The sequence below is a fragment of the Neolamprologus brichardi genome, chromosome 6 (assembly GCF_056152115.1).
Source record: "Neolamprologus brichardi isolate AB-2024 chromosome 6, ASM5615211v1, whole genome shotgun sequence".
NCBI classification, from domain to species: Eukaryota; Metazoa; Chordata; class Actinopteri; order Cichliformes; family Cichlidae; genus Neolamprologus; species Neolamprologus brichardi.
Genome location: NC_142109.1, coordinates 5,022,510 through 5,050,091, shown reverse-complemented (window position 1 = coordinate 5,050,091; position 27,582 = coordinate 5,022,510). Strand labels below are relative to the sequence as shown.

Genomic DNA, 27,582 nt, shown 5'->3' with positions numbered 1-27,582 from the left:
CGAGGGAAAGCTGGTAACTGGTTAAAAAGTTGCCTATTCGAGAAAGGGTTTATAATGTGAGAGGCTTCGGAGAATTCAAATTACCCAGAACTCGAACAACCCGTAAAGGTTTTTGTGTGTCTGTATGTGGTGTGAAAATCTGGAACAGTCTGAGTTTACAACTGAAACAATGCAAAAATATTCATAGATTTAAATTCCTCTACAAACAGTTGGTTTGGTCACAGTATACTCAATGATGGTTATAGTGTGCTCTGTAATGTCTGTTCTCTTACCATTGCTGGTATGGATTCAAAAAAAAAAAAAAGTGTGTGCGTATGTATGTACATATATGTACATGTGTGTGTAGATATATATGTATGTATGTATATGTATGTGTGTTTGTCACTATGTAATTATTATTGCCTGTTACCTGTGGTAACGCAATTTATAATTAATATATATTCTGTATTCAGTTATGAAGGTTCTATTTGTTGTTTGCGAGCTGCCGTTGAGATGCTTGCATGTGTCCGGGGCTGTTGATGGTTTGTTTGGTTGCAACGATGGGCGTAGCTGTGGGAAGCTTATTGTTTTTGTTGATGAGTGAGTATAGGGGTGGGATTTAATAAGTTTTCTTCGTCCCACTCCTTTTCAGGTAATTTTTGTTTTTTGTTTTGTGCACTTTATGTTCAATATATGTATTTTTGTTGTGCCTGAAATGAACAAATAAATGAAAATACGTCGACGTAAAAAAATCTGCGTCGATGCGTCGTCACTTTCAAAAAAAGACATGGCGGCAGCGAGTAGCGTCCAACATGAGTGAGGCAGTCGCGGTCAACTTAAACCACTCCACCCGAACACGCAGTTCTACAGTATGGGGATATTTTAACTGAAAAGGAAGTGATTCAGTCGTTTGCCGGCTTTGTGAGGTGGAAATGGCCTATCATAAAAGCACGACGACTATGCACCAGCTCCTCAAACGACGGCATCCAGGAGCAGCTTCTGCAAAGGACAAACCACCGTAAGTTTTCAACTTTTTTACTAACGCTAGTTTTTACCCGTTAATTCATCCAGACCCCCCCCCCACACACACGTAGACATACACTCACTCATAGACAGAGATAAACACCCAACCTCCATAAATGCAAAACTAATTTAAGCTGCTTAGCAGTAACATATAGCAGCTGCTGTTTAGTTGTTGTTGTTGTTTTGTTTGTGGCCCATGCTGGCAAAATGAGTGCGCGCAGTCTGATTATCAGAATCGGCGAAAGACGAAAATGTGAGACAGCGAATTGGCCGCAGGAAAAATGTTAACAAGGATAATGCACCACCTGCTAAACGTAGCTGTCGTGGACACTATTACAACATTGTTAAAGTGCTTGCAAAAGCAAAATGACAACGAACTCTTGATTTGTCAAATTTAATGTGTTTCATCCTATTTGAACACTGTTTTTATACATAATGCTTCTCCAGCTTGATCTTATAGGACAAAGTTATGCCATCTAATGACTAGAAAGCCGTGCACCAGTAAAGGTGCCATCAGCTATGGCTGTTTAAACGTTATTTTGCCAGCCATCACGATTACTGCATATCATATGTTCAGCATTGGGGATTATCATTAACCTCTTACTGTTATGCTATGAAAGCACATGGCATAACAGTGTGTGTGTGTACACACACACACACACACACACACACACACACACACACACACACACACACACACATATATATATATATATATATATATATATATATATGTGTGTGTATAATAAAATCAACCAGATCCTTATCAAATTATTTTGATATTATGCTTTCCATATAATTATTTTGTAATTATTCAAATTCATCTGTGTGCTGTGTGTGATTTATGATTTCAGGAACAAACAGAAAAGTCTGGAGGACTACTGTCAGAGAAGAAGTACACCATGCACCCCCCAGGAGGTGGCTGGAGCACTTTTTGGCAGAAAGCAAAGTGAATGTTACATTTTGTTTGTTTAAAGACACCATTGTTGCCATTTTTTGAAATGTTTTGTTAACTTTACTTAATTTTATATATGTTTGCACATTTCATTTCTTGTTAAATGCTATCTCTATTGTATTGATTGTACGACCTCTACAACTTTATTTTGCAATTTTTTTTTTTATTAAAAGGTCTTCAAATGAATAAATTTGTGTTTTTCATTTATGTACATAAATTAGTAAATGTGAAATTGCTATACAAGTCAAATAATGGGGGAAAAAAATCGTTAATCGAAATCGAATCGGATTGAAAAATGAATCGTTATATTAATCGATGCATCGAAAAATTAATCGCTAGATTCATCGATTAGGAAAATGATCGTTTTGCCCAGCCCTACTGCACGTTAGCATATGCTACTTCCGGTGCGGAAACTCCTGTGGGGAGATTTGTTTCCGGTGTCATATTCGCGCCTTGTTTACGGTCCAAAACATGTTAAGCAAATGAATGAATCAAGCAGCGATTTACATTTCTATAGATGTCTTGGGCATTTACCCAATATATCTGTAAATGATGTTCATCGACTTGTCGATATTTCCCCCCCGCGCCTCAGAGCAAAAGAGAAAAGGGATTCAAATTTTTTATTTCTCAGTATCTGTAAACAACGGTCCCTCGTTTATCACGGGTGTTCTAAAAATGCTGCAATAGCCGTAGGCTGCCGGGGATTCCCATGATGCATTGAGTTTTTCCTTTCCAGTCACCTTTCTCACTCACTATGTGTTAATAGACCTCTCTGCATTGAATCATATCTGTTATTAACCTCTGTCTCTCTTCCACAGCATGTCTTTATCCTGTTTTCCTTCTCTCACCCCAACCAGTTGCAGCAGATGGCCCCGCCCCTCCCTGAGCCTGGTTCTGCTGGAGGTTTCTTCCTGTTAAAAGGGAGTTTTTCCTTCCCACCATCGCCAAAGTGCTTGCTCATAGGGGGTCATATGATTGTTGGTTTTTTCTCTGTATCTACTGTACAATGTAAAGTGCCTTGAGGTGATTTTTGTTGTGATTTGGCGCTATATAAATAAAATTGAATTGAACTGATCGGCTTTTCTGCCACAAGTCCTGTCTTTCTTGTTTGTTTATCGCCCACTTTGCGGCACGTTTAAGTGTGATAAGCTGTTGTTAGAATGTTTTTGATGTTACTTTCTAGCATCAGCTGATGTTTTCTGGAGCCACGGCTGTAACAGCTGCTGGTCATGATATCCGTTTGGACATGTGGTGAGAGGGAAACGTGAAGATGAAACCAGGAGATGTCCTTACTAAATCATCAGAACTGAACAGGTGATGGAGAAACAGGTTTACCTTTTAGGTGACATGAATGAGTTGAAGGGAAGTTGTGAACCGTTTCTGAGAGACAAATAACATCAGGATCCTTTTCTACATAGCTGACGGCTGGTAACTGTGCAGGGGCGTGTCTAGCAAAGTTTGGGCCAGGTTGGGCATTAACAGGGAAAGGGGGGCACAAAGAAATATTTTTCTTTGTTATGTCATTTAAAAACTTTGAATAAATAATTATCTGAATCTTACAACAAAAGTGGTCATCTGATTAAATGGATAGAAATCCATTGTTGTATATAGTAAATAAGTCTAATATACACTCTAGTAAGCTATAGTACTTTTTCCTTTGGGAAGGTACCGTCTGTGCAGTCGGCAATTCTGTTGAAGAAAGATGTTGAATCTATTTAATTATTGTAGAAAAATAATTGATTTCTGTGCATTTGTTTTACACTTGCATTAAATTAAAGTTGATTACATCCATTGAGGGCGGGGGGTGGTTTCCTAATATTTTTGCTGGGAGTTGGGAACCCTATTAGTTAGGTAGGTAAGTACTATTTAAAATACCAGAATAGGGAGGATGGTGTAGGTTTAAATTTATCAGATTGATCAGTGTTGCTGAACTATAAAATGTTTTGGGTGGAGTGTATTTTTTGCATACAGGTATAACAGAATAGCTTCAGTCTCTTGTTTTTTAAAACTTGAGTATGACCTTATACAAAATGCTGCAAGATATTTATAAAAAACAGTTTTATTGATTACAAAATACGCTATATCGGATTCATATCGGTATCGGCAGATATCCAAATTTATGATATTTGTATCGGACATTAAAAAGTGGTATTGTGCCATCTCTACTGCAAACCCTTGGCGTTCTCTCACTGAGCTTCATGATGTCGTCACCTGAAGTGGTTTTCACATCACAGGTGTGCCTTGTTCACTTGTGCAATTTCTTGCCTTCTTAATGAGGTTGGGACCATCAGTTGTGTTGTGCAGCAGTCAGGTTGGTACCCAGCTGACAGTCCTATGTGACAACTGTTAGAATTCATATTATGGAAAGAACCGATCAGCTAAGTAAAGAGAAACAACAGTCCATCATTACTGTAAGAACTGAAGGTCAGTCAGTCCACAAAACTGCTAAATCTTTCAATGTGCAGTCGCAAAAACCATCAAGGGCTACGACAAAACTGGCTCACATGAGGACGCCCAAGGAAGGGAAGACCAAGAGTCACCTCTGCTGCTGAGGATAAAATCATCTGAATCACAGGCCTCAGAAATCCCAAGTTAACAGCCTCTCAGATTAGAGCTCAACTAAAGAGAATTGTTAGCAATTGTTAATACTTGTTGTTTTGTTTTTAATGAGGTCAGGGGGTTTGCGTGCCTCAGTGACCCTAAAAGCTAGATCAGCAGAAGCTTACCCTTCAGATGGGACACCCAAGTTGTTCAGGTCTTAGGGTAGAGACCTGGCAAAGTGCAATCCAATTACATGACAAAAACAGTTATCCAGAGCACCGAACCCAACCCCCACCCCTTTTCCCACCTCGATTACCGCCATGTGCCCCCTTTACATTTCTGTCAGCTTGCAGCAGATCGGTGATACTGACGAATTGTAAGTTTTCAAAAGAAAGAAAGAAAAGCCTTTCTTTATCTGTGACACTATAATTAGAGCACGTAACACGAGAGAATAGGATGAACGATGACTTTAACTACTTTATTACATATCCGTATATTTATTGACAGCTGTATACTTTTTTTTTACCCTCTTTTGAACTGCTTGTTGACACAAGATTATGTGGACTCATTGAACGTCCCCACACCAGACTCTCAGTACCTGCTTGAGCTCATCAGACACAGACACTGGGGAGAGTCTGTGTTAATAGTGGATATGTGAGTATCTTTAGCAGTACTTCTGTACAAATGACCAACTTTCAAATCTGTTTTAATCTCCATGATTTGGATGTCCACTGTTGCTCAGTGCTCATGTTTTTGTTGTTGCTTTTAGAGGTGATGACTTTTCTGAAAACATCCTTCAGGCCACGAATAAAGACTAAAACTACAACTGAAACTAACAGAAACCGAACTAAAATGAAACAAATAACTGTATTGTACAAATTTGAAATTATAACACAAAATCAACTCTGGACCATACTCTGCATATTTTGCCTTTTATAATCGATTTCCATGCATGTTTATAGGACTGCATAACTGATTTAACAAATCAGAACATTTTCTTAATACACACAAATTACACCCTTTTTATTTATTGTGCATATTATGTTATAGTCAGAGCGTGTGTGTTGATGGCTATGCATGTCAAAGTAGGTCACTAAAGGCGACAAGTTCATGTATAGTGTACGCCAACAGTGGGCGGGGCTACCTATAGTGTAGCCAATCCCTTTTGTTTATTTTTTGATGGGCGTGCCATACAGTCAGTGCCAAGCTAACGAAGCCAACCAGAGTAAACAACTAAGTTAGCCTATCAGCTAGCTAGCAACTTCTGGTATGCCCTCGTTTCTTAAGAGAATGTATTATATAATTCAGCTTCATCAACAGTTTAAACGTATAAAAGTATGAACATGTAGTCGTCACCTCGCAGCTGTGTCGATTTATTAAAACCTCGTTTTCCCCTGTTAAGAGTGTTAAATGGTGTATGTTCGATGTTTGGTTAGCATTTACTAGCTGGCTCTGTTAACCAGCCTAACTTTCTATCATTGCTAATGGCTAAATGTTAGCCATTGAAGCCAGACACATAATTTAGTTGTTTTATTTGCTATTTTCATACTTTTTCTAGAAATGGCGTCGTTAACGGCGACAGAACCAGCGTTACACCCAGGTACAGCGCCAGCAGCAGAGTCTATAGTGCCTGCTTGTATGTTTGCACCGGACCGGGGGTGTGCCGAGGATCAGTCCGGCGGAGAGGGCTTTGAAGACGGCGAGGATACAAATGGAGAGCCCGCGGATCATTTAGACTTAAGTAGCAAGGTGGGCCTCATTGTTAATTGCGCGTTGAGTCGTTACGTTTTAATACGTTCTGACTGAGCAGATTGTTGATTGGTTTTCTATATTGTCACTGTGTGAATGAGTGCCACGTAGTATGCCATAATAACTTTACAGGTGCTTAAAAGTTGTACACGGGGCAATTAATGCTCACTGTGCATCCCAGAGAAAGTGACACGTACAGTATTTTGCACCATATCTAACTGTATCCAGCTGGCAGCATACTAGACATGTAACATAACTACTGTATGTGCAAACTTTGCAGTTCTTTTTGTATTGTTGAATGGAGCATCCTAAATAGTCAGACTGAACCAAAACAAAACACCAACAAAACTTTATTGTGTAAAATTGTTTTTATAAAATGCTGACTACTTGTTGCGGTAGTGACTTGCTGTATGTGCACTCACAGAAGACTTGTTTAACGGTGTTTGCCCTGTCTGACCTTTGCAAATGTTCAGCTATTATCTCATTTACTGTCTCTACCTTTCAGCTGGTCCTTGTGAGTCCAACAGGGGAACAATATGATTCATTACTGAGACATTTGAGGGAGCGGATAGATGAGGGCTGCGGAGAGACAATCTATGTGGTTGGGATGGGCTCAGGTAAGAGTTAGCAACTTCCAGTGAACTTCAGTAATGTATAGATTTTAAAATAGGATAATGTGGCAAGAAAACACATGCACACACACACACACACACAAAAGACAAGAAAAAAGGATGACAGTGTTTGAGCAATAAAGAATTAAAACTTAATATGCAGTGTTTTTTTTTAAAATAAAAGTCTTTTTTTTAATTTAAAATAATGTATTAGCAGTTGGAAACTGTATGTTGTTATTGAATGAGAGGAAATATTTATTTAGGGCTAAAAGTCTGAGATTATCTAAGGCAGGAAAGCTGTGTTTTCAGTCATCTGGTGTGTGTATGTTCAGGATATCCCGTAGGTGGCACCAAAGACTTTTAGCAGGCATATTGTTTTTAGACTAGGCTGAAATCTGTAAAGCAAAGGAAAAGATTGTACAGCTATATCATGTCAGTGCATGACTTCTAAAAAAATGTTAACTATTCAAAAACATAAATCCAAACATGTGGCTGTGGGGTATAACACATATTGCTTCATAGCCATAGTAATTGTTAGGGAAAAGTAGTTTTATTAGTATTTTTCAGTCACTGTTGTGTTGTAGCTGTGTCATCACTTCTGGGCCTCCCAAACCGCTAATCCCATTTGTTTGCTGTTCATTCTAAAGCTCTACACACACACGCAGCAGGCCTTTTTGTGCTATTTTCTGACTGTTAAAGCAACTGTCTGACCCAGAGCACACATAAGGGCATGTCACTTTATCCTCGGTCAGCACAGGCACTGTCAGTAGTGCAGTGGTACAGACAGAATATCAGCACCAAAGGCTGTCTGACGAGTCAGACAAAAACTAACAGACTTTCTAATGTGACTAGCTGTAGGGCTGCTCAGTTAATCGAATTTTAATCAAAATTACGATCTGGGCTTTCAACGATCATTAAAAATGACCAAGCCGATTATTAGCACCTCCCTCGTGCTTTATTCTTGTGCTGCTCTGTGTGGTAAATCGAGCGCACCTCTCTGCGCTTCGAACACGCGTCACAACAATTAATAGGACCCGAGGGAAGCTCGGAAAGCTAAGCAAAATTTATTTGGAGAGGAGAGGATAATGACTGCTGAAGAAAGAATGACGTTGGTTGAAAAGAGAGGTAAAACGACTTTAGTGGTGTGGAAACATTATGGATTCGCGGAGTCAGACGTGGATCAAGTGGACATAGTGTGTAAACTTTGTTAGTAAACACTACAAATTCATTCAATCATCTAAAGACCGCTCACAAAGTGACACAAAGTGAAGGAGCAGCAACTTTAGTTGGCATACCTGAATGTCAGTTTGATGCAATTGTGCATTGTGTGGCTACACAGCTTGCTTTGATGTTTGGTTATTTGTATGCATTAATATTATGCAAGTAATATTATATTAATATTATATAAGTTCACTAAACATTAATGTTTACATCTTTCATTTATTTTTTATATTACAAACATTTGCACTGTCGTCAGTATTTGCACACTATTTTATATTATTTTTTGACAATCTTTAAAGCTATTATTCAACACATTGTTATTGTTAAATAAATGTTAAATAAATATCGTCAAATAATCGAGATCTCAATTTCAGTGAAAATAATCGTGATTATCATTTTTGCCATAATCGAGCGGCCTTAACTGGCTGTGTTTTTTTGTTTTTTGTTTTTTTTTTTGTCAGTCAATCACAATGCATTTAGTGGAAGCTTTTTTGTTGTTATTGTTATTTATGTGTGCCAGTTCTACTTGTAAAGCAACTGGCAGCAACCAATGGATTAATACATTTCTTTACCTGTTAAGTGGATGAATACTGTGGGTTTCTTTGAAAATTTAGAGTAATCTGCATATATACAGGCTTTAAAAAATAAAGTGTACAATCCACCTTCTCTTAAAAGTTGTCTGAAGCTGAATGCTGGTGATTCGTTCATTTTGAAAATTGCTCTGGTCTCAGTAATTTAAATGTTCTCGTCTCTTTACACCTACTCCCATCTTTCTTTTAAAAACCACCTCTTTCCCTCTTTCATTCTTCTGTGTGGTCTTTGTCCTCCCAGTCACCACCATCTCATATTACATGTTACTAACAGTCCTGTATTGCCCAGTTAGCAGTGAAGATGCCAATTTTCCAAGGGTGTGGCTTCACATTACTGCTGAAATTGCTTTTTCTAAAAACATCCATTAAATTGGTCCCTCACTGTCCTGCATGAGAATGACTTCTTCCTTTCTCATACGCTTCGTTTAGATGGAGGTGATTATGGTCTGGATGAAAAGGACATGGAGGCGTCGGTAGCCACCGTGCGGTCGCTGTGTGAACAGATTGAGGCTGACTTAATCATGCTGAGAGAAAGGACAGACGCTGGAGGAAAGATTCGAGACTACCTCATCCGTCGACGCGTGGGCGAGCAGGATTTCCTAGAAGTCAGGTAAAAATATGAGGGGAGGTTCTAGGGTGTAGGCAAAAGAATCATTAGAAAGCATTGTTAACTTGTTAATGTGACTGTTGGGTTTGGCTATTATTGAATGCCAGGTTATATGACAATAAGACTCAAACATATTCTGTTGCATAAATGAGTTTTGATGTATCACTGGGTTCAGAAAGCTACAGAAATGGCTCTTTGGCCAGCACTGCAGAAGAGGTTTATAGGCAGATTTAAAGCACAGGTTCCTGTTGTTGTGATAGTTGTTTCCAGCAGGAAGAAGTAAGTAATCAAACTAATGCACCTGTCTAACATTGCTCCATTTTTTAAAAGAGCTTTTTGAACGAATCAAATAAGAATTTGCGCTTCCGACAAGTCAGCAAAAAGCTTCTCTCCCAGATGTTCACAATAGCAGAATAAGACGCAGTAAAAGACAAAACTGGCAACCAGACTCAAATTTATAAGAATGAAAGGCATCGAAACTCAATTCACCCTTAATTAGATTTTATTCTTTTTTTATATCACATACCTTTATGTTTGTCTCTTTTTTTGTAATTACAGAAACCTCTTAGAAAAGGAAGCTTACAGTCTGGCTCACACTTATGGGCTGAATTTTTGAAATTCTCTGTGATTACTTTTTTAGCTGCTCTTTGCTGCAGGACTTTTGTTGATCTACATTTCACATTAAAATATTTTAAGGTGCTCTGTTGAATTCAGGTCAAGGGACATGTTGGTAAAATCCTTTCCAGCTAAGATTTTTGAGCTTGTGAGTTCAATCTGTATTTAGATATTTAGTCTTTGCCACATGTAAACTTCATTAGGCCGGCTCACCAGTAATTTTGTGAGTCATTTAAGAATTGTTATGTTTATGCATCTGAAAAAAAATCACCATGCGTTATTGATTTACTCATGGACTTATGACACAGACAGTCCCCCTGCTCTTATTTTAAAAGTTCAGTCACTGTTGATCTTCCTGACACCTCCGTCCCCTTGGCTGAGTCACTGGCCATGTTGTTGTTGTGGTGATCCTCTGTCATTCACATGCTTCCCCAAAAAGCCTGTCCGACTGTGACCAGAACCTTCAGAATGTGGAAACCTGTTGTCTCACAGACGGCAGAGCAACGTAAGAACAACCTGTAGCTCAAAACAGAGGAAGTAGAGTTCATCCACAGGATGAGGCTCACTGGAGAAGTAATAGATGATATGGGTCTGTTATCAAAGCGGCTGGTAAATAAAATAATAGTACAGGAGTAATAGCTGAAGCAAATGTGCAGAAACCAAATGTAAACCCAAAACGGTGCATGCATCAAATGCAATCTTCTAAACCTTCTGCAGTCTCCAGCTCCATTATCAGCTCACCACTAGCCCGGTATTTTACAGTCAGCACTGGACAGTCACTGCAGAAGACCTGATCAGCTTCACATCAGACATGCTGGGCTCTATCTCATCCACACTAGTAATCTTAGTCATATTGGCCGAACCACCTGCTCCCATGTGTGATCTTGCAGTTGTGTGAGCAGAGTTTTTCCTTTGGCAGCGTCCACACAGGCTTACTTTGTGCATTGTCTTTCACACTGCCTTGGCACTGATAACCCTTGTGTCAGAATCACGTACTTGTCTGTGTCTCAGAGCGAGGCAGGAAAGAGGAGTCATTTTTTGATGGCAGTCACTTTCTTTCTGAACCTTCATAGAAAAGTTGTGTACTGTTGCATTACACAAAGCCAAGAACCAAAGGTCCAGCTGTGAGAATGCTGTGATGGTCTTTTATAGCCTTGCTTGTGCAAGTTAACCCAATTTGAAAATGAATTGCACACTGCACCTGTTTTATGCTGTACTTCGTATTGTTGATGTCTGTATCAATATTGTATAGCTTGGTCCCATTTGTCCCTGTTTATACAGCAGCAATAAACCAGAAAACAAATACGCTGGTCTGTTTGTGACAAGTGATGATTTATTATAGCACAGGCCCTTTTTGTACCTGATGTTGCTGCTGGGAGTGTTTATTTACTTTTGGCATGTCTTTTCTTATTGTGCGTCATTTGGGTTTCATTTATGTTGGATTGAATTTAGAAAGTTGAAAATGATCTCGTCCTGCATTTGACATAATTTTCCCTTTATTTATTTTGTTTGTTGAGCCGAGGATACTTGTTTACTTCCAACTTGTTATAATCAAACGCACAAGAACAGAAATGGACAACACCATTAGTGAAAAAGAAATAAAATATAGATGTAGGTCTTGAGCTGGATTTCTTTTTAGGCTCAATAAAATACCCGGCAGTCTCCATCAGTTTTATTTTTAGAAATGAAGATTGAGAACATTCATATACTCAATGGGAGGGTTTAGAGGTGGTAGAAAGATTTGTAATGACTTGGCTGTAAAATTGTCCAAAGTGTTGGTGAGGGAGTCCACAAAGTCAGCCGCACGCCAGGCAGATCAGCTGATCTCAGGCCAGTGGAAGGCTCAGCTGACTGGCTCTCTCATACAGGGCTCACTGTTTTAAGCTCCTTTAGCCTCCAACACTGTAAAAGGTCCTGCCTGAAGTAATAGCTCTGCATACACTCCCCTGTACTGAAACTTGTGTTATTTGCTCTTTTTTTCTTTTCTGTTATCTTTTCTCTAGAGTGGCTGTTGTTGGAAATGTAGACGCTGGAAAGAGCACCCTGCTGGGAGTGTTAACCCATGGCGAGCTGGATAATGGCAGAGGTTTCGCTCGTCAGAAGCTCTTCCGGCACAAACATGAGATGGAGAGTGGGAGGACCAGCAGTGTGGGCAATGATATCCTGGGCTTTGATCAGGAAGGACAGGTGAGCTGCTGTCAGTTGTGAATGGACAAAATCACTGGAGAAATGCATTTCTGTGGTGATTTTTCCTTATTTTTTGCATTTATTTAAAAGTTTTTGAGTACCAAATATCAAAAAAACAGTGCTCAGTGAAAAAAAGACTATTCAGATGGTATTTTTTCTTGTTAGCTTTATGGATTGATGTGAAATTATAATTGCGAAAGGTCTGATCACATTTAATTAACAGCATGTATTTTTCTTGCAGGAACATTTTTAAGCTTTCTTTCAAAGTTTCATCCTACCGTTTTTTCTCACGTCCATTATAAGTAGGTTTTCTTTTCTGTCTGCTCGCTTCTTTAGGTGGTAAACAAGCCAGACAGCCATGGCGGGGGTTTAGACTGGACCAAGATCTGTGAGAAATCCTCCAAAGTCATCACCTTTATTGACTTAGCTGGGCACGAGAAGTACTTGAAGACCACAGTCTTTGGCATGACGGGACACCTGCCTGATTTCTGCATGCTCATGGTGAGAGAGATTGAAAGTTTATATTTAACTATTTCCTGGCAAATCCTTTGTTACTTTTTTGTTCCTGTTTCTGCCCTCACATATTTAACCACTCATCTCTCTGTTTCTTGTCTCTCCATGTAGGTTGGCAGCAATGCTGGCATTGTTGGCATGACCAAAGAGCACCTGGGTCTAGCGCTGGCCCTAAACGTACCTGTGTTTGTTGTGGTTACCAAGATAGACATGTGCCCAGCTAACATCTTGCAAGGTAAATCCACTATCTCCAGCACAGCTGTATAACTGCTCTGTTCTACATCTTTAGGTCCCAGTTTCTTAACTTCATGCTCAGTGTGAGAGGTTTTGCAAATTCAGCATAATCTCCATTCCCACAGCAATGTTTACAGCAACACAGCCATACCAAAGACCACCATTGTGTTGTTAAAGGCAGTAAATAGTTTCACGCTTCATGGCTCTGCTTTAATTATGTTAAGGTAGGAAACTGGGCTCTAACTCAAAAAAAGCCTCTTTGGGGAGAAAATGAATAATATAAAGTAAATTGCTAGAAGGCTTTTAAAGTGAAGCAAACTGAGAGAGAAGTTTACAAAAACAATAAACTACTGGAAGAGCACATAAAGGAAGTGATAGTAATTAAGAAATAATAAAACATGAATAAATATGCTTTTAAAGCAAAAGTAAATTAAAAGCAGTCTTTTTTTTCCGCTTAAAGCGTACTACTTTCAGTTTCCATCTCTTTAAATATGTCATTTATTTTCACTCTCAAGTTGTTTTGTTCAGATTTTGTCATGAGTGTTGTTTTTGGGTTTAAGAAACTCAGGTTTCCTTGTGTTTGTCTGCAGAGACACTAAAATTATTACAGAGGTTATTAAAGTCACCAGGCTGCAGGAAAATCCCAGTGTTGGTGCAGAACAAGGATGATGTCATTGTCACAGCCTCTAACTTCAGCTCTGAGAGGTAAGACCAGAGAGCAGGTGGGACGATGGGCGTGACTCTGCTGAGAAATAATAACAGAATGGATGACAGTTGATTGACAGCATACTCACACAGTTAGAAATAATGTTTGATCTTTAAATTGTTCCTGCAGAATTAGGATTTTTGAATAAAATGCCAAACTCGTTTAATAAAAGTAAGTAAATAACACTTACGGAGAACAGGATATCATATGCGCACTCTCCAGTATGCCAAATAAAACTGACTATATCAGCTTGACCCTTAATTTTGCTTAATCATACGGTTTCCTGCCAAAAATAAAAGCGTATACATTTTGTCTGTGGGGGCATTGCTGGATGAGTCCTCTTCAGCATGTAATGCTCATATGATCTCAGTGTTTTAACACATAGCTTTGTTCACATGGGTCATCTTGATTCTGTTTTCAAATCGAACCAATCAGCACACTGGTTTCTGTTTTTTGATTGGCCTCTGGTGTTTGTGTGTATTTATAGCCACGCCTGAGTGGTGCATTTTTATTTTAGGTTTATAAGTCAAGTGTGTATGCTGTTAAACAGCTTTCCTTTGCCTCTTTAATTTAATTTAATGTGAGGTCTTGTGTCTCTTTGTGTAAATATTCATGTACTGGTTTATCAGTCCCTTTAAGGAATCTGCCATCCAGCCCAGTCGGTTAAACAGAATAGAGGATTTTTTTTCATCATCTCTCTTCTTTTCTCTCTCCTTCTCTCCAGGATGTGCCCAATATTCCAGATCTCAAATGTGACGGGGGAGAACATGGACTTGCTGAAGATGTTCTTGAACCTCCTTTCCTCTCGGACCACCTTTAGCAACGATGAGCCTGCAGAGTTCCAGATAGACGACACATACTCCGTACCTGTAAGAAATAGCACACACTCAGTTATACAGCCATGGATGTTCATTTCTTTACAATTAGTGTTTCAGTGCATGAAAAAGTATGCTAGCAAGGGCAAGTAGATCAAAGACATTGTAGATAGAGGTAGATTATTAATGATCTATGTCAGTATAGTGCCTTTTTTTAGGGTTAAAAACTCAAATATGCAATAACAAATTTAAAACTGAAAGGTGTGGACAAAGTTGTTGTTAATGGTGATTTAATGGTGGTCTTATTTTGAACATGATGTGGCTGTGAGAGTTGTTTCTAGGAGTCTGAGTGCCAGTGGGAGATCTTATCAGAATGAGTGTATTGTTGAGGCGTGTAGAAGGGCCAAAGCTGAGAGCAAAAGGTTTTTTCCTGTAGTTCCTGCATGTTTGTATGAGTCCTCAGCCCGAGTGTTAAGAGCCACGCCCTGCATCGCCCTGTTTAGTTTCTTTCTGATCAAGCTTTTACTGCCAAAGGTCACTTCTGTTAAAATGGAGTTCTTCCTTCCCACTGTTGCCAAGCGTTTGCTCATAGGAAGTAATTAGATTGAGTTTTTTTCCCATTAATACATAATTCTGCGGTGAATGTTGTTAATTACTTGTGGTCATCTCCTATTTCAGTTTTCAGTGAGGCACAGTAGCAGTCAATTTGATAAATACACAGAAAGGTGAAGGTTTGATAGTAAATAATGTTCTCTGTTCTTCTGTGCTTTCTAGAGAACATTTGCAATACATAGATTTCAGATTCATGACAGACATGTTTGTAATAAAGCAGCACGTCTCTGAGTATACTGCACTCCACATTAGCTGCCCCAACCTCCAAGACTTCACACAGTCCTACCATCTAACAGAAGAGTCCAAAAGTGTCATTTCTCTTTCACAGGGTGTCGGCACAGTAGTTTCAGGCACTACGTTACGTGGATTGATACGACTCAATGACACGCTCCTCTTAGGTCCAGACCCCCTCGGCACTTTCATCCCCATCGCAGTTAAATCCATCCACCGCAAGAGGATGCCTGTCAGAGAGGTTCGCGGTGGACAGACCGCATCCTTCGCCCTCAAAAAGGTCTGTGTGGAAATAATTTTGTTGAACCACAGCCATCATGAGATATTTAAATAATTTTTACACATCAGTCCAAAAGACAGCATAAAAATAGCTCAAAGATGACTTGGCAAGAAGTTTTGAAAACTTCTGAAGAGGATAATTATTCAGAAACTTTGAGACGTTATATGCATATGAATTAGTTTCCTAACTTTAGAATCAGTTTTGTAATACATGCAAATCCCAAAGAGTGAAAGCAGGTAGTGTTCTGGCTCTAATTCAGTTTTGTCTTAACCAATCCCCCAGGTTCATTTCTTTTTCCTTTGTTCCTGCTGCTTTTTCCCCCTCCTGTCTTCTCAGATCAAACGATCATCCATAAGGAAAGGAATGGTGATGGTTTCTCCCAAGCTGATGCCACAGGCCACCTGGGAATTTGAAGCAGAGATTTTGGTGCTTCACCATCCGACCACGATATCCCCGAGATACCAGGCCATGGGTTAGTAAATACAGACACTCACAAGTTTAAATAGCACCGATGGGCATCTGTGTGTCTTTGACTCCCCTTTCTAACAGAAAAATACTGTCTGGCCAATCGGTAACTGTGCCACTCTCCCTCTGTATCATTAGTCCACTGTGGCAGCATTAGGCAGACAGCCACAATCCTGTCAATGAACAAAGACTGTCTGAGGACTGGGGACAAAGCCACGGTCCATTTTCGCTTCATCAAGACCCCCGAATACCTGCACTGTGACCAGAAGCTGGTGTTCAGGGAAGGACGTACCAAAGCTGTAGGCACCATTACAAAGGTACCGGGGCTTGTGCTTACCTTTCTGGTTCAGTGTAAACTCTTTAATTATCCTATAATCAATGTTATGTGAACACTGGTGTAACAAACACAAGGTTGTGTTTGCAATTTCAGCTTCTCCACTCTGTGAACACCCAGGCAGCTAAGGCCCAGCAGTCCAAATCTCAAGCCAGCAAAAAGAGTTCTAAAGAGGGCACAACCGCTAATGAGGACAGTGGATCAGCAGCACGGCCACCCAGTCCTACCACAGCGCAGCTACCGGTGAGTGAAACAGTGCTCGGGGAATCCTTATGAGTGCATGTTTTACAGAAAACATAAGAAGTGACAAATTTCAGCGGGTTGTTTTATGTGTCCAACAGTTAATTTTCCAGTGCTGAACTTTTGTTTTCCCTTCCGGGCACTAACACTGTCTGTATGCACTTATGACATTTGTCCTTGTGGTCGATCCTGTAATTCACCCTCTGAACACTGAGGTTTTGTTTTATCTGGAGCTGCAGAAATTCTCTTTTGGGTGCTTGCTTGAATTTTTTATCCACAGGCTTCCTGTTGGTCACAGTGACTGTCACTGACTCCCTCTCTGTGGCTGTAGTATTTCACCCTTCAGTTCTTGCCAACCAATTACTGTTGGTTGACACAAAAGTTATCACTACTAGTGCATTAGTGTGGTAATGTCACCACAGACATTAGATTTTCTATTACAGTCAACCTCGTGTTGGAAGACATCTTCTCTCTGCTCTTCACAGTGCTTAAATCTGCTACTTAATGTCTACAACTTTCACATTATTGTTCCATTATTGTACTTTGACTTTCAATCATTTTATTGCCAACTTGCTCTCCTACCCTGTCCATCATCCTGCCTTCATCGTCACATGTACCTACGCTCACCCCCTCCTCTGCCCTCTGATCCTCACCCGTCCTCACTGCTGTTTTCGCTCTGCATTCCCGATCCTTCAGTTTTAACACTTTACTCTCTCGCTGTTATCTCTCTCTCTCCTCCCTCCCTGTCTTGGCATGCTGCGTCAGACAGTGGCAGAGGAGGAGGCTCTGTGTCATGATGGCAACAAAGAAAACAAGGTAAAGTTCCTGCAGACTGTGGGAGTGATGATGGCGTCTCCTTAAGTATGGTTGTTCTGTTCCCTAACCCCCCCCCAGGTTTTAAGCAGATGGTTTTTTTTTGCATGCATACTCTGCTTTAGTGCCGTTCTGCTTTATATTCACAAAATTTACTCAGTCACACCAGGAAGCTGCTGTACTGCAAGTACAAGTGTTTACTTACTGAACTGGACCCATGTGGGATTAAAAGCTGTGGAGGTGCTAGAGGAAGAAAAATGAGCTTTTTCCCTAATTGTTCTTCTATTTTTAACTACACTCATTCTATATTCTCCCTGGTGAACGTACCAATTAGAAAAACACGACTTGTCTCTGTCAGCTTTTTAAATGTTACTTGTTACTAAAATGTTACTAAAATTTTATTTTGTCAGACAGAACATTTGAGCAGTTACAGGGTTTCCTGTGACCCCGTTTAAAACGAAGTAATTGCACTTGTGTTAAATTAAACAAAAAAAGGGGAAAAGGGCCTGTGTTTGTAAGGTGTTTACCCCCTCCACTAAAATATCCCGGGCTAAAGTCTGAACTGTTCACTTTCCTTTTTGTTTGTTCCCCTCAGAGAACCTCTAAACTCGTTTTTACCCTCTTAACCTTTTTAAAGGAGTTCCTGTTGCTCTTAAGTGCATCCTAACTGTTTTGGATCAACAAGCTTTACCTGCCGCCTGTGCTTTATTTCAAACCTGATTTCACCTAACAGCTGGCTCACAGTGCTGTCTGTCCGTCCACAGCTCAAGTCAGGAGGCGGGGGACGCAGGAGAGGTGGTCAGAGACATCGAGGGAAAGGTGTGAATGCCACGAATACAGCAGTGCCCACAGGAGCAGCGGGCACAGCCTAAAAGCACAAACATGGGTTTCTTCACAGCCCGTCATCATCATCGTCATCATCATCATCATCATAATCATCATCATCATCATCATCATCTCTTCACAAAGAGGAGGGAGAGTGACTGTGTGGGCCTCTTGCAGGTGTGCAAAGACTGGCCATGTTTCTTCATAAACAAATAAATAATTAGTGAACCGTCTGAATCAAGAGAGTGACATATTTATCAAAAATGATATATATTTTTCTTGTTGGCTGATGAAGGTGATAGTTCTTTTTTAAATTTGTTTTTCCAGGAGGTGTTTATCTCATTTGTTTTTTCCCAGCTTCTAGCAGATGGATCAGTCACTCTCTCTGCTCTCTCTCCTGCCTCTAATGTTTTTTGTTTCCCCCCTCGGTCAGCCTGCGTTTTCCTTATTCTACATTTCCTTGTGTTCTGTCATTAATGGGACTTGAAGGCACCAGACTTGGAGTCTGCTAACATTGGTCAGTGAAGGAGGATTGTGTTCAGTAGTTGAAAATTGTTTTTTAATCTCCTGCTTACTGAAGCCAGCAGTATAAATGTGTATTTGGGATCCATTGAGCTGAAAGGGATTTGATAGTAAGCGGTCGGCTGAAGCTGCTGCTGTGTTAGTTTAAGCTGACCACTGATTCTGGGGTTTGGCTACAAACTGTTCTCTGGAAACCTACTGATGATGTAAACTCTGTGGTTGTGTTACCCTGAGACTAGTTATGAATGCATCACTTATAATGAAACGTCGGCTTGTACACAAAGTGCTCATGTAGCCGGTTTAAACATGTTATAGAAGGAAATCTTCATCGACTTTTTCTAAGAGTCCGTGTTTCAGTTTTTCTAGTTTTCCATGAAGCCAAAAGAGAAAATTCCTGAATCATCCTTTTTTAACGTTGGAGTGTTGAGTGGCAAAGTGGCGTTTGTCATGGTGTAATGTACTACAAGTGCTTTTTGAACAAGCAAAGCAGGCAGAGGACCTTTGCACAGTTCCACTTTGATCCAGTATATTAAATGAAAAATCCAAAAGCTGATAAAGTCTTGTGCACAAAAACATCCATCAGGTATTTTACTAATTTAATTTAAAAAAAAACAAACTCTAATGATGTCAAAGCCAACACAGAACATGTTTCAGTAACTGAGGTTTTGCTTTACATTTTGTGTTTGTTCTTCACAAACAAACGTGGACAATCACCAGATTATGGTACACATGTGCAAGTCATGTTGCATCCTGCCTTAACCTGACGTATGCCCCTAATGACATCAAGCTAAAGTAAGCAACAGTAGACTACACCCTTTTTTGCCACAGATGTTTTCCACTGGTTTTTATGAAAGTGGTTTCTCGAGTTGTCTTTATATTGGGAAGGTGACCGTGTTGGCAGTTGTCACAGTTTTGCAGCCCTCTGTTTCTTCTTTGGGGGGCATAGATCTCCCCTCACATTAGTATTAACTTAATGTTGATCAGTCTGGTCTGACAGTCCTTGAACTACCAGCTTTATACGTCTCATAAGCACAATGAACTAAGAGCATTACTCCCTTTCTCCCCCTTTAGATTTTACCAGCAGTGCATGGATGTTTATCTGAAGAGACTGTTTGTGTGTACAGTTTGTTACATTTTTGGACAGTGACACATTTTTTTCCCTCACTTTTACATCTGCAGTAGATTTGAAAACCAGCTGCAATAGTAGAGCAAACCGTTGTGGTTACGCTTTGTTTCAACACCATGACTGCAGCTGCCTTCATAGCTGATTCAGGTGATTGACTTAGACACTCCACAATATTGTACCTTTTCACCTTTATGCGTTCAGTCGAAGTTATCTTTGTAAAAAAGAGAATGACCTTAGTAACATTTAAAACTGGACCACCAAACTAAAAAAGGTTGTAAAGGTCTGTGATCATCCAGGCAGACGTTCCTACAATAGATTCATTTTGTTCTTTTCGACCACATGTTGTGCCATCTACATCAAACGCCATACTTAAAATCATCTCCAGATCTTCGACAGGCTTCATTTATGAAAACGATAGCCCACGAGTGAATTGTTCAGTCACATGGTGAGAGCCTTCGTGTTGTTTCCATCTTAACTGTTGCGGTGGCGCGTGGAGGCCGAACGGTGGGAGAGGTGTCACTGTCCAAAAATCTGTATGTGAGACGCAAGTTGTACATGCCGTTTAAATTAAGTGGTGCCAGTTTGTGTTCTAAATCCTTTTAAATAAAGATGTTATTTAAAAAAAATGTGTTTTAATAATAAATAATTTAAAATAATGTCTTCAAGAACAAGTTTAGGAGGACTCTTTGGTGAAATTCAGAGTTATATTTTATACTTTGTATGCTCAGAGGTGCTCCGTCCAGGATGTACCTTGCCTGTTACCTTTACCTGACAGGCTCCAGCCCCACCGTGACCCTGAGCTGGAGAAGCAGCCGTGGATGGATGGGAGAAGTTGCTCAGGGTGAAAGGTTGGACAGCGTCTACACAGCATAATGGATTTTTGGCTTCTATTACACAACCGTAAAGTTTTGTGATGAATTTGGTTACAAATATTACTCTGCTGACAAAAAAGGATGAAAAACATTTTCCCATCTCAGGGGATGAACCAGCGCTGTATCTACACACTGTGTCTTATCTTTTGGACACTTTTACCAACAGCCTGTCACAAAAACATAATTTATCTCATTTCTTTAGTCGAATTGACAGAAATCGCCAAATACAGCACATGTTGTTTTACATCAACAAGGTGGTCCCCAAACAGCCGTTAGCTGAAAACCTGGCACATCTCCCCATGTCGGTGTGGCCTCCTTCGGACTACATCACTGTAATGCCATGAAGAAGAATTTCAAATATCCATTCAAGTTTGTTTTCAGCAATGTTTGTGTTTATGTCAGCAAGAAAAGAATTAATAAATGCAGCATGCAAGTGATGATATACCTGCTGTTGAGGTCAACCATTCAGTGGAAGAATATAAAATAAACATTGTGAAATAGGAAACACACTGGCGGTGGGTATATTGTTCTACTGTTTACAGTTTTAGAATATTTTAGTGTGTTACGGCAGTCTGAATATAGGACATTTGTATTTTCATTTGTGGATTATGCTTAATGCTTATACACATTTGTAGCAGGAATGACCCACACTCAGCAATGTGACTGCAAAGGTTTATTTACAGTGTGCCTTTCAGTGCTGTTGCGTTACCGTCAGCAGCTTTTCGGCTCCTCATTGCGTGGCAGCGCCTTCCTCTCACTGCTCCTGCTATGGTCTCTCCTCTCTGGCCCCAGCGGCTGCACGATTAGTGTTTTCAGCCTCCCCTGACACCACACCCTTAACCTGCTGCTCCACCCCTCCCCTGCACCTGGGCCACCAAACACAACATGAAAAGTGGCTGAACAGTGAATCAGTTTCTTTGGAAATTGATTAATTCTTTTTCAGCTCTTTCAGCTAAGTCTGGTTCTGCTGGAGATGTCTTCCTGTTAGAAGGGAGTTTTTCCTTCCCATGGTTGCCAATGCACTGATTGTTGGGCTTTTCTCTGATTTGTCTGTATTACTGTCTTTACCTTACAGTAAAGTTCCTGGAGAGAACTGTTGTTGTGATTTGATGCTGTATAAATAAAATTGAACTGAAATTTAGAAAAACAAGAGTTGGCGTTTCGATCACCTTCAGTTTGTCACCATAGATAAACCAAAACTGAAGCTTTCCATCTTCAAGTCCAGGTTATGTTGGTGAAGGCCCAATTCTACTGTTCATAGCTGTTTACACTGCAAGTCACATACATGCATTCATCATTCAGCAGTCATGATATTATCTCACATTCTGTTGTGTAAATTGACTAATTTGAAAATCCACTGCACAGATTATTCTGGTCTCTATTCATGTATTGAGGGAGAAAATCGTTTACGTTCTCCATCAATTTACTTTAGCATTTCTCATTAGGGTGCTTTTTTTTGAGTGGCCTCACTGGTTCTCATGAAGGCCTTTTCTTGTCTCTATTAACATATACTGTAGAACCTACAGCCAGCATTGCCCCACCATAAAGCTGTTATCTTTCTCTTTCCATACAATACCCAGTGAATATGCACTTGGGCATTTTTTAAATGTGAATTGTAATTAGAACTTGGTAAGTAATACCGTAATACACCGACAGCCTCCTTAAACTGTCTGTCATGCTTTTACCGTCTGCTTTAGGCTGGCTTTACTGGGACATAAGTGATTTGTTAATTATCAACTAAAGCCAGCCTTCTTGAAGGCTTCCACATCCCCCTTTGCGTTTTGTACTAGCTTTGCACATGTCAGCCTTTTCCCTGTAGGCTATTCCTACTGTGTACCCCCCGTGATGCTGTGAGCTTCACAAATTAACCTCAAGATGTGGTCTCGAAGCTCCTGACAGAAACTCATGTTGGGATATGACCTGTTTTCTTAAATCTAATTTGCCATTCAGTCCACGCCTTTAGCTCTAACTTTTTTAAATTTGTTTTTGTTTTTTGTTGGGTTTTTTTTTTAGAACATATTATTTCAGTTTTGGTGCAAATGTGTGTTAGTGCTGGTTACTGTTAAGCTTCAACTAGTAATGCAAACAGACTGCATCTCCTCATCATGCTGAAGTGAACCTTACACCTGAATGTGAAGGTGAACCCGTTCCCGTTCATTTACTGAACAGGCAGATAAACAAAAAGTAAACTGCTCATATCATTAAATAATACTGCTTGCCTCGAGCTTAATTTTTTGCTTGTCAACACTTTCCCGTTTCAGTCACGTTCCCTGCTGTGCCCGAGAGACTCATTTTGCACATCTAGGAGCCTCTTCTGAATCGCTCTTTCAAGCGGTTTACTCCTTCCAGCTTCTACTGTTTTTTTGTTTGCTTCATGTGGACTGAGCATAGTCCAAAAACCACCCACACCCATTCAGAACCTGGCTTACATTACCCATCTGTCTCTGTGCTGTCTAAGCCTGTAAAGCCCTCTGCCTCAGGTTCCACTTTTTCCCTGCTGACACTTTCTCTGAAGTATTGTTATACGCATAGCCTCTCCAGCATTGCTTTAGCATCCTTGTCTTACTTGTTATAGGCCACTCCAAACCCCCTTCATATAGTCAAATTCCTAAAAGAAAAAAGGAAAGCCATGAGAAAGTCACAACGTGTCACAGAAACACTGGCTTTTTAATTTTTTGACATTATTTTGATGTGCAAAGATGTTCGCCCCTTTGAACAGTGCCTACAGATAAAGGTGGTCCTCCATGCAGACTTTTCTTCACTTTTCATGTATATGCTGGCCATTTCAAATCCCCCGAACACATTTCAAAGGAATTCAGATCTGTTTTTTTTCTCTCTCTCTTTCTTGGCCAATTTCATAACCCTCCATTCCTTCTTTTGATTTTTTTAAATCCCTTGTCAGGCTCATAGGCATCTACAGCCCCTCTTTTTTCTGAAGGCCTTGAAGAACTCTTTAGATCTTGGTATGATGACACCATGAACTTGAGTGGCAGAACGAGTACCATACTCATACTTAGATGTCAGGGGTCTAAATAAGACAGGCACCATCTGTCACTGCCTAAGCTCGGTCTTATCATGTGGACCTAACATCCCTGCAGCTGATGCTTTTGAAGATGTGATAAGTGTAGGTGCATGCTTACTTTCTTCATAGCTGTCCTTTTTTTCTGATCTAAAAAAGATGAACTGTTTGATTTCTCTAATGTGATGAGAAAGTTGACAATTTCCCAGGTTTTTAAATTTTTTATTTTTTATTTTCAATTCACACCAGTGCTAAGTAAACTTGGGATTACATCCACTAATCCAATTCACAGGGGGCTGGAGCCTATCCCAGCTCCCATAGCGTGAGAGGCAGGGTGTCACAGGGCTAACACCGACAACGATTCACTCTTGTGGGCAATTTAGAGTCGTCAGTTAATCTGACCCTATTAACTATATGCCTTTGGGTGGAAGCCAGAGAACCCACGCTCCCATGGGAAGAAGACGCACACAGAAAGTCCTGGACCAGATGTTGGATTCAAACCCTGAACATTCTTCCAGTGTGGCAACAACGCTAACCACTGCGCCTCCGGGCTGCCTATATTTGGTATTCCAATAAAAACCTTTGAGTTTTTCCACTTTGTATCAGTTACTAATGTTCTTTAATAATTACACAGAGGAAGTTATGGAGTCATGTTTGAAATTCCCTTTTACCAAAACTTTGTTTTCATGGCTTTTGGACTCCTTGCACACTGTTCACCTGCTCTTGATGCAAAGGGCTTTCAATCAATTTTGCTCAATAGTTCATAAAGAGTCAGCCTCCCAAACATAATTATTTTCAAACACCCCAGGGTTTAATATTGCATTCAGAAACAACTGATTGTTTTTGTTCCAATCCAATCAAAGTCTGGCTCTCTGAACCTGTCAGCTCATTTTCACAGGTGGTGTTCTCTCAGATGGTATAAAAATGGAAATACAAACAGGCTTTTGATGCAGAGCCCGGGGTCACTGAATGACTTGATGAATGCGGGCGGGGGCATTTCAGTGTTGTACACTCACAGTTTATGAAAGAATTAAAGTAACTCCTCGCACCGTGTCTCTCTGTTTATTCCCACTCCTCCTTTGTGTATCCATCCATCTCCATGCATAGAATTAAAGCGCCAATAACAGTTTTTCACTCTGTCTCCTTCTGATCTTATTGGTTTTCGCACCGTGCAGTGTGAGGGCCTCATCACCATCCGCAGGACCATTAGTGTCATCTCAAGCACGATATAAACAGACTTAATTATTTCTTTACTGAAGCGTTTTAAAAGGCAAAGACAGATTCAGGACAATGAAGCGAACCTCACACAAAAAGGTTTTGCCAAGCTCAGACTGAGACCTGAGCAACTTTATATTTATACTTGTTAATAAACGATATCTTTAAATGTCTTTTTATACATGAAATGTCAAGAATGCAATGATTTGCAAGTACTATACGCCCATGTTTTACTCACAATAGAACAAAGAAACCATATTATGTTTAAACTATAAGACAGTTTACGCTTTCATAAAAAATGGGTATAAAATCGTGTATTAAAAATCAGGTATAACAATCCAGCTACTTGGATATAGCTGAAAAAAGCTGAATGTGCACAGAATGAAATTTCAGAATTATTGTTCCTCAGTGTAAAATTGGGAAATTCTTGCATATCTCATCATCTAGATCAGTGGTCCCGAACCCCCGGGCCATGGACCGGTAGCGGTCCGCGAGTCGTTTGGTACCGGGCCACGAGAGATGAGGGCCGGGTGTGAAATTTATGGTTTTCATTCTCATTTTTATGGTTATTTTTTAAATTGTTTTTATCGTTAACTTGCTTCCCCTGGGTCTTTTCTCGTGCGTTATGAATAAATCTTCTTTTTCTTTGTTACCGGTACTGATTTTATTTTGTTGTATTTATCCGCGACACCTTAAAGGCCGGTCCGTGAATATATTGTCGGACATAAACCAGTCCGTGGCACAAAAAAGTTTGGAAACCGCTGATCTACATCATCAAAGAGATTCAAACTGTGTGAAAGGGACAAGGCTGAAAATCAGTGTTGGATGGATCGTTGGTTCCTGAACTGGCCCTGCGTTAAAAACAGGCATGATTCTGCTGTCATGGGCTTGGGAACACTTCCAGAAATCACTGTCTGTGAACACAGTTTGCTGTCATCCACAAATTCAGGCTAAAGGCTCCCTGTGGAAATGGTGGCCTGCACATCTGGAAGGGCACCATTAATACTGAATGTAATAAACAGGTTTTAAGAGCAACATATGCTTCTTTCAAGACATCTCTTTAAAGGTCCAGACCTCCCACCATCTGAAAACACTGGAGCATCATGAAATTAAAAACAAGACAAGCAGATCCAGGATGGTTCAGCAGCTGGAATCTAGTATTAGGATGGGACAACACCAGGATGGGACAACTTTCCTCTCTCAAAAGACCGCCAACTGCTCTCCTCAGTTTCTTGGACATTTACACACTGTTCTTTAAAGAAAAAGGGATGCTACACAGTGGTAAATATGTTGCTATCCCACTGTGTGGGAATGTGTGTGTCTTTGTGTTAATGTGTAAATTATGCTGTTGATGCTACTATTCTAGATTCTTTGGTTTTCATGTTTCTTGGTCATCCATTAAAGTCTTTTTTTTCTTTCTTCAGTCCACATCTTGACAGAATGCAAGCTGCAGTTCTGGGGATGATCTGAAACAGTCATCTAGCAATCCTTACCCTTGCCCATTTTTCCTGCTTCAAACATCAACTTGGACGACAAAATCTTTACTTGCATGCTAATATATCCCACCCACTAACAGGTGCCGTGATGAAGGGATAATCAGTGTTATTCACTTCACCTGCAGTAGTCATCACGCAGGTGATCAGTGTATCTCTGTGTGCATGAAACAGTACATGACAGTACTTGATAATGACATTGTCTTCCTCCTTAAACTGCACAAGACACGTTCTCCTACTCTCTGCAGCAGAAACAACGAGCTGGGGTGAAAAGATCATTGACAAAAACTCATCAATATTAACATATGAACAAACTCAGGTTCCTGTTGATTCTACCTGGAGTTGGGAGAGTGGATGAATGTTTGAAAGGTGTTCAAATGCCACGATGCCAGTGTTACTGCAGAGGAAGGTTTGTTTGAGTTCAGTGTTTTGGGAGCGTTGTGTAAAACGTATATAAGGTAAGTTTTAAAAAAACAAAAACAAATATACTCTAATGACATGATTAGAATATTTAACACACAATCATATGTAGTTAGTTATGTGTTGGGGGAGCGGTAACTACTAGTCTCATAAAATACAAATCACATTTTCTTAAAGGTTAAATCAACCCAGTCACATATTTAAACAAAGCTTTTTCCACATAAAGACTCTGCAGTGACAGCTTGTACACAGACTGACCAAGAGACTGAAGGATAGCAAAGTGTAATTGAAAGATCCGTACTAAAGATTCCAATTCAATTCAATTCAATTCAATTCAATTCAATTCAATTTTATTTATATAGCGCCAAATCACAACAAATGTCGCGTCAAGGCGCTTCATAGATACAGAGAAAAGCCCAACAATCATATGACCCCCTATGAGCAAGCACTTTGGCAACAGTGGGAAGGAAAAACTCCCTTTTAACAGGAAGAAACCTCCGGCAGAACCAGGCTCAGGGAGGGGCGGCCATCTGCTGCGACCGGTTGGGGTGAGAGAAGGAAGACAGGATAAAAGACATGCTGTGGAAGAGAGACAGAGATTAATAACAGATACGATTCAATACAGAGAGGTCTGTTAACACATAGTGAGTGAGAAAGGTGACTGGAAAGGAAAAACTCAATGCATCATGGGAATCCCCCGGCAGCCTACATCTATTGCAGCATAACTAAGGGAGGATTCAGGGTCACCTGGTCCAGCCCTAACTATATG

At 40.1% G+C, this 27,582-nt stretch overlaps 1 protein-coding gene across 3 annotated transcripts; it reads left to right on the top strand.

The window, feature by feature from the left end:
• The first annotated feature begins 5,586 nt into the window (after positions 1-5,586).
• gtpbp1l (GTP binding protein 1, like) lies at positions 5,587-21,687 on the top strand. Of its 3 annotated transcripts, none has more exons than XM_087841528.1 (15): positions 5,587-5,765; positions 6,057-6,247; positions 6,753-6,864; positions 9,099-9,279; positions 11,895-12,078; positions 12,415-12,579; positions 12,703-12,826; positions 13,416-13,530; positions 14,256-14,400; positions 15,287-15,469; positions 15,806-15,941; positions 16,073-16,251; positions 16,365-16,511; positions 17,274-17,324; positions 18,086-21,687. In XM_087841528.1, exons 2-15 carry the CDS (start codon positions 6,059-6,061, stop codon positions 18,191-18,193), a joined length of 2,019 nt encoding a protein of 672 aa, XP_087697654.1. In that variant the 5' UTR covers positions 5,587-5,765; positions 6,057-6,058; the 3' UTR covers positions 18,194-21,687. The 3 variants fall into 3 exon arrangements, with proteins under 3 accessions (XP_087697654.1, XP_087697655.1, XP_006803836.1); XM_087841529.1 differs by having other exon boundaries at positions 5,588-5,765; positions 17,278-17,324; XM_006803773.3 differs by lacking the exon at positions 17,274-17,324 and having other exon boundaries at positions 5,589-5,765; positions 18,086-21,686.
• The last annotated feature ends 5,895 nt before the right edge of the window (positions 21,688-27,582 follow it).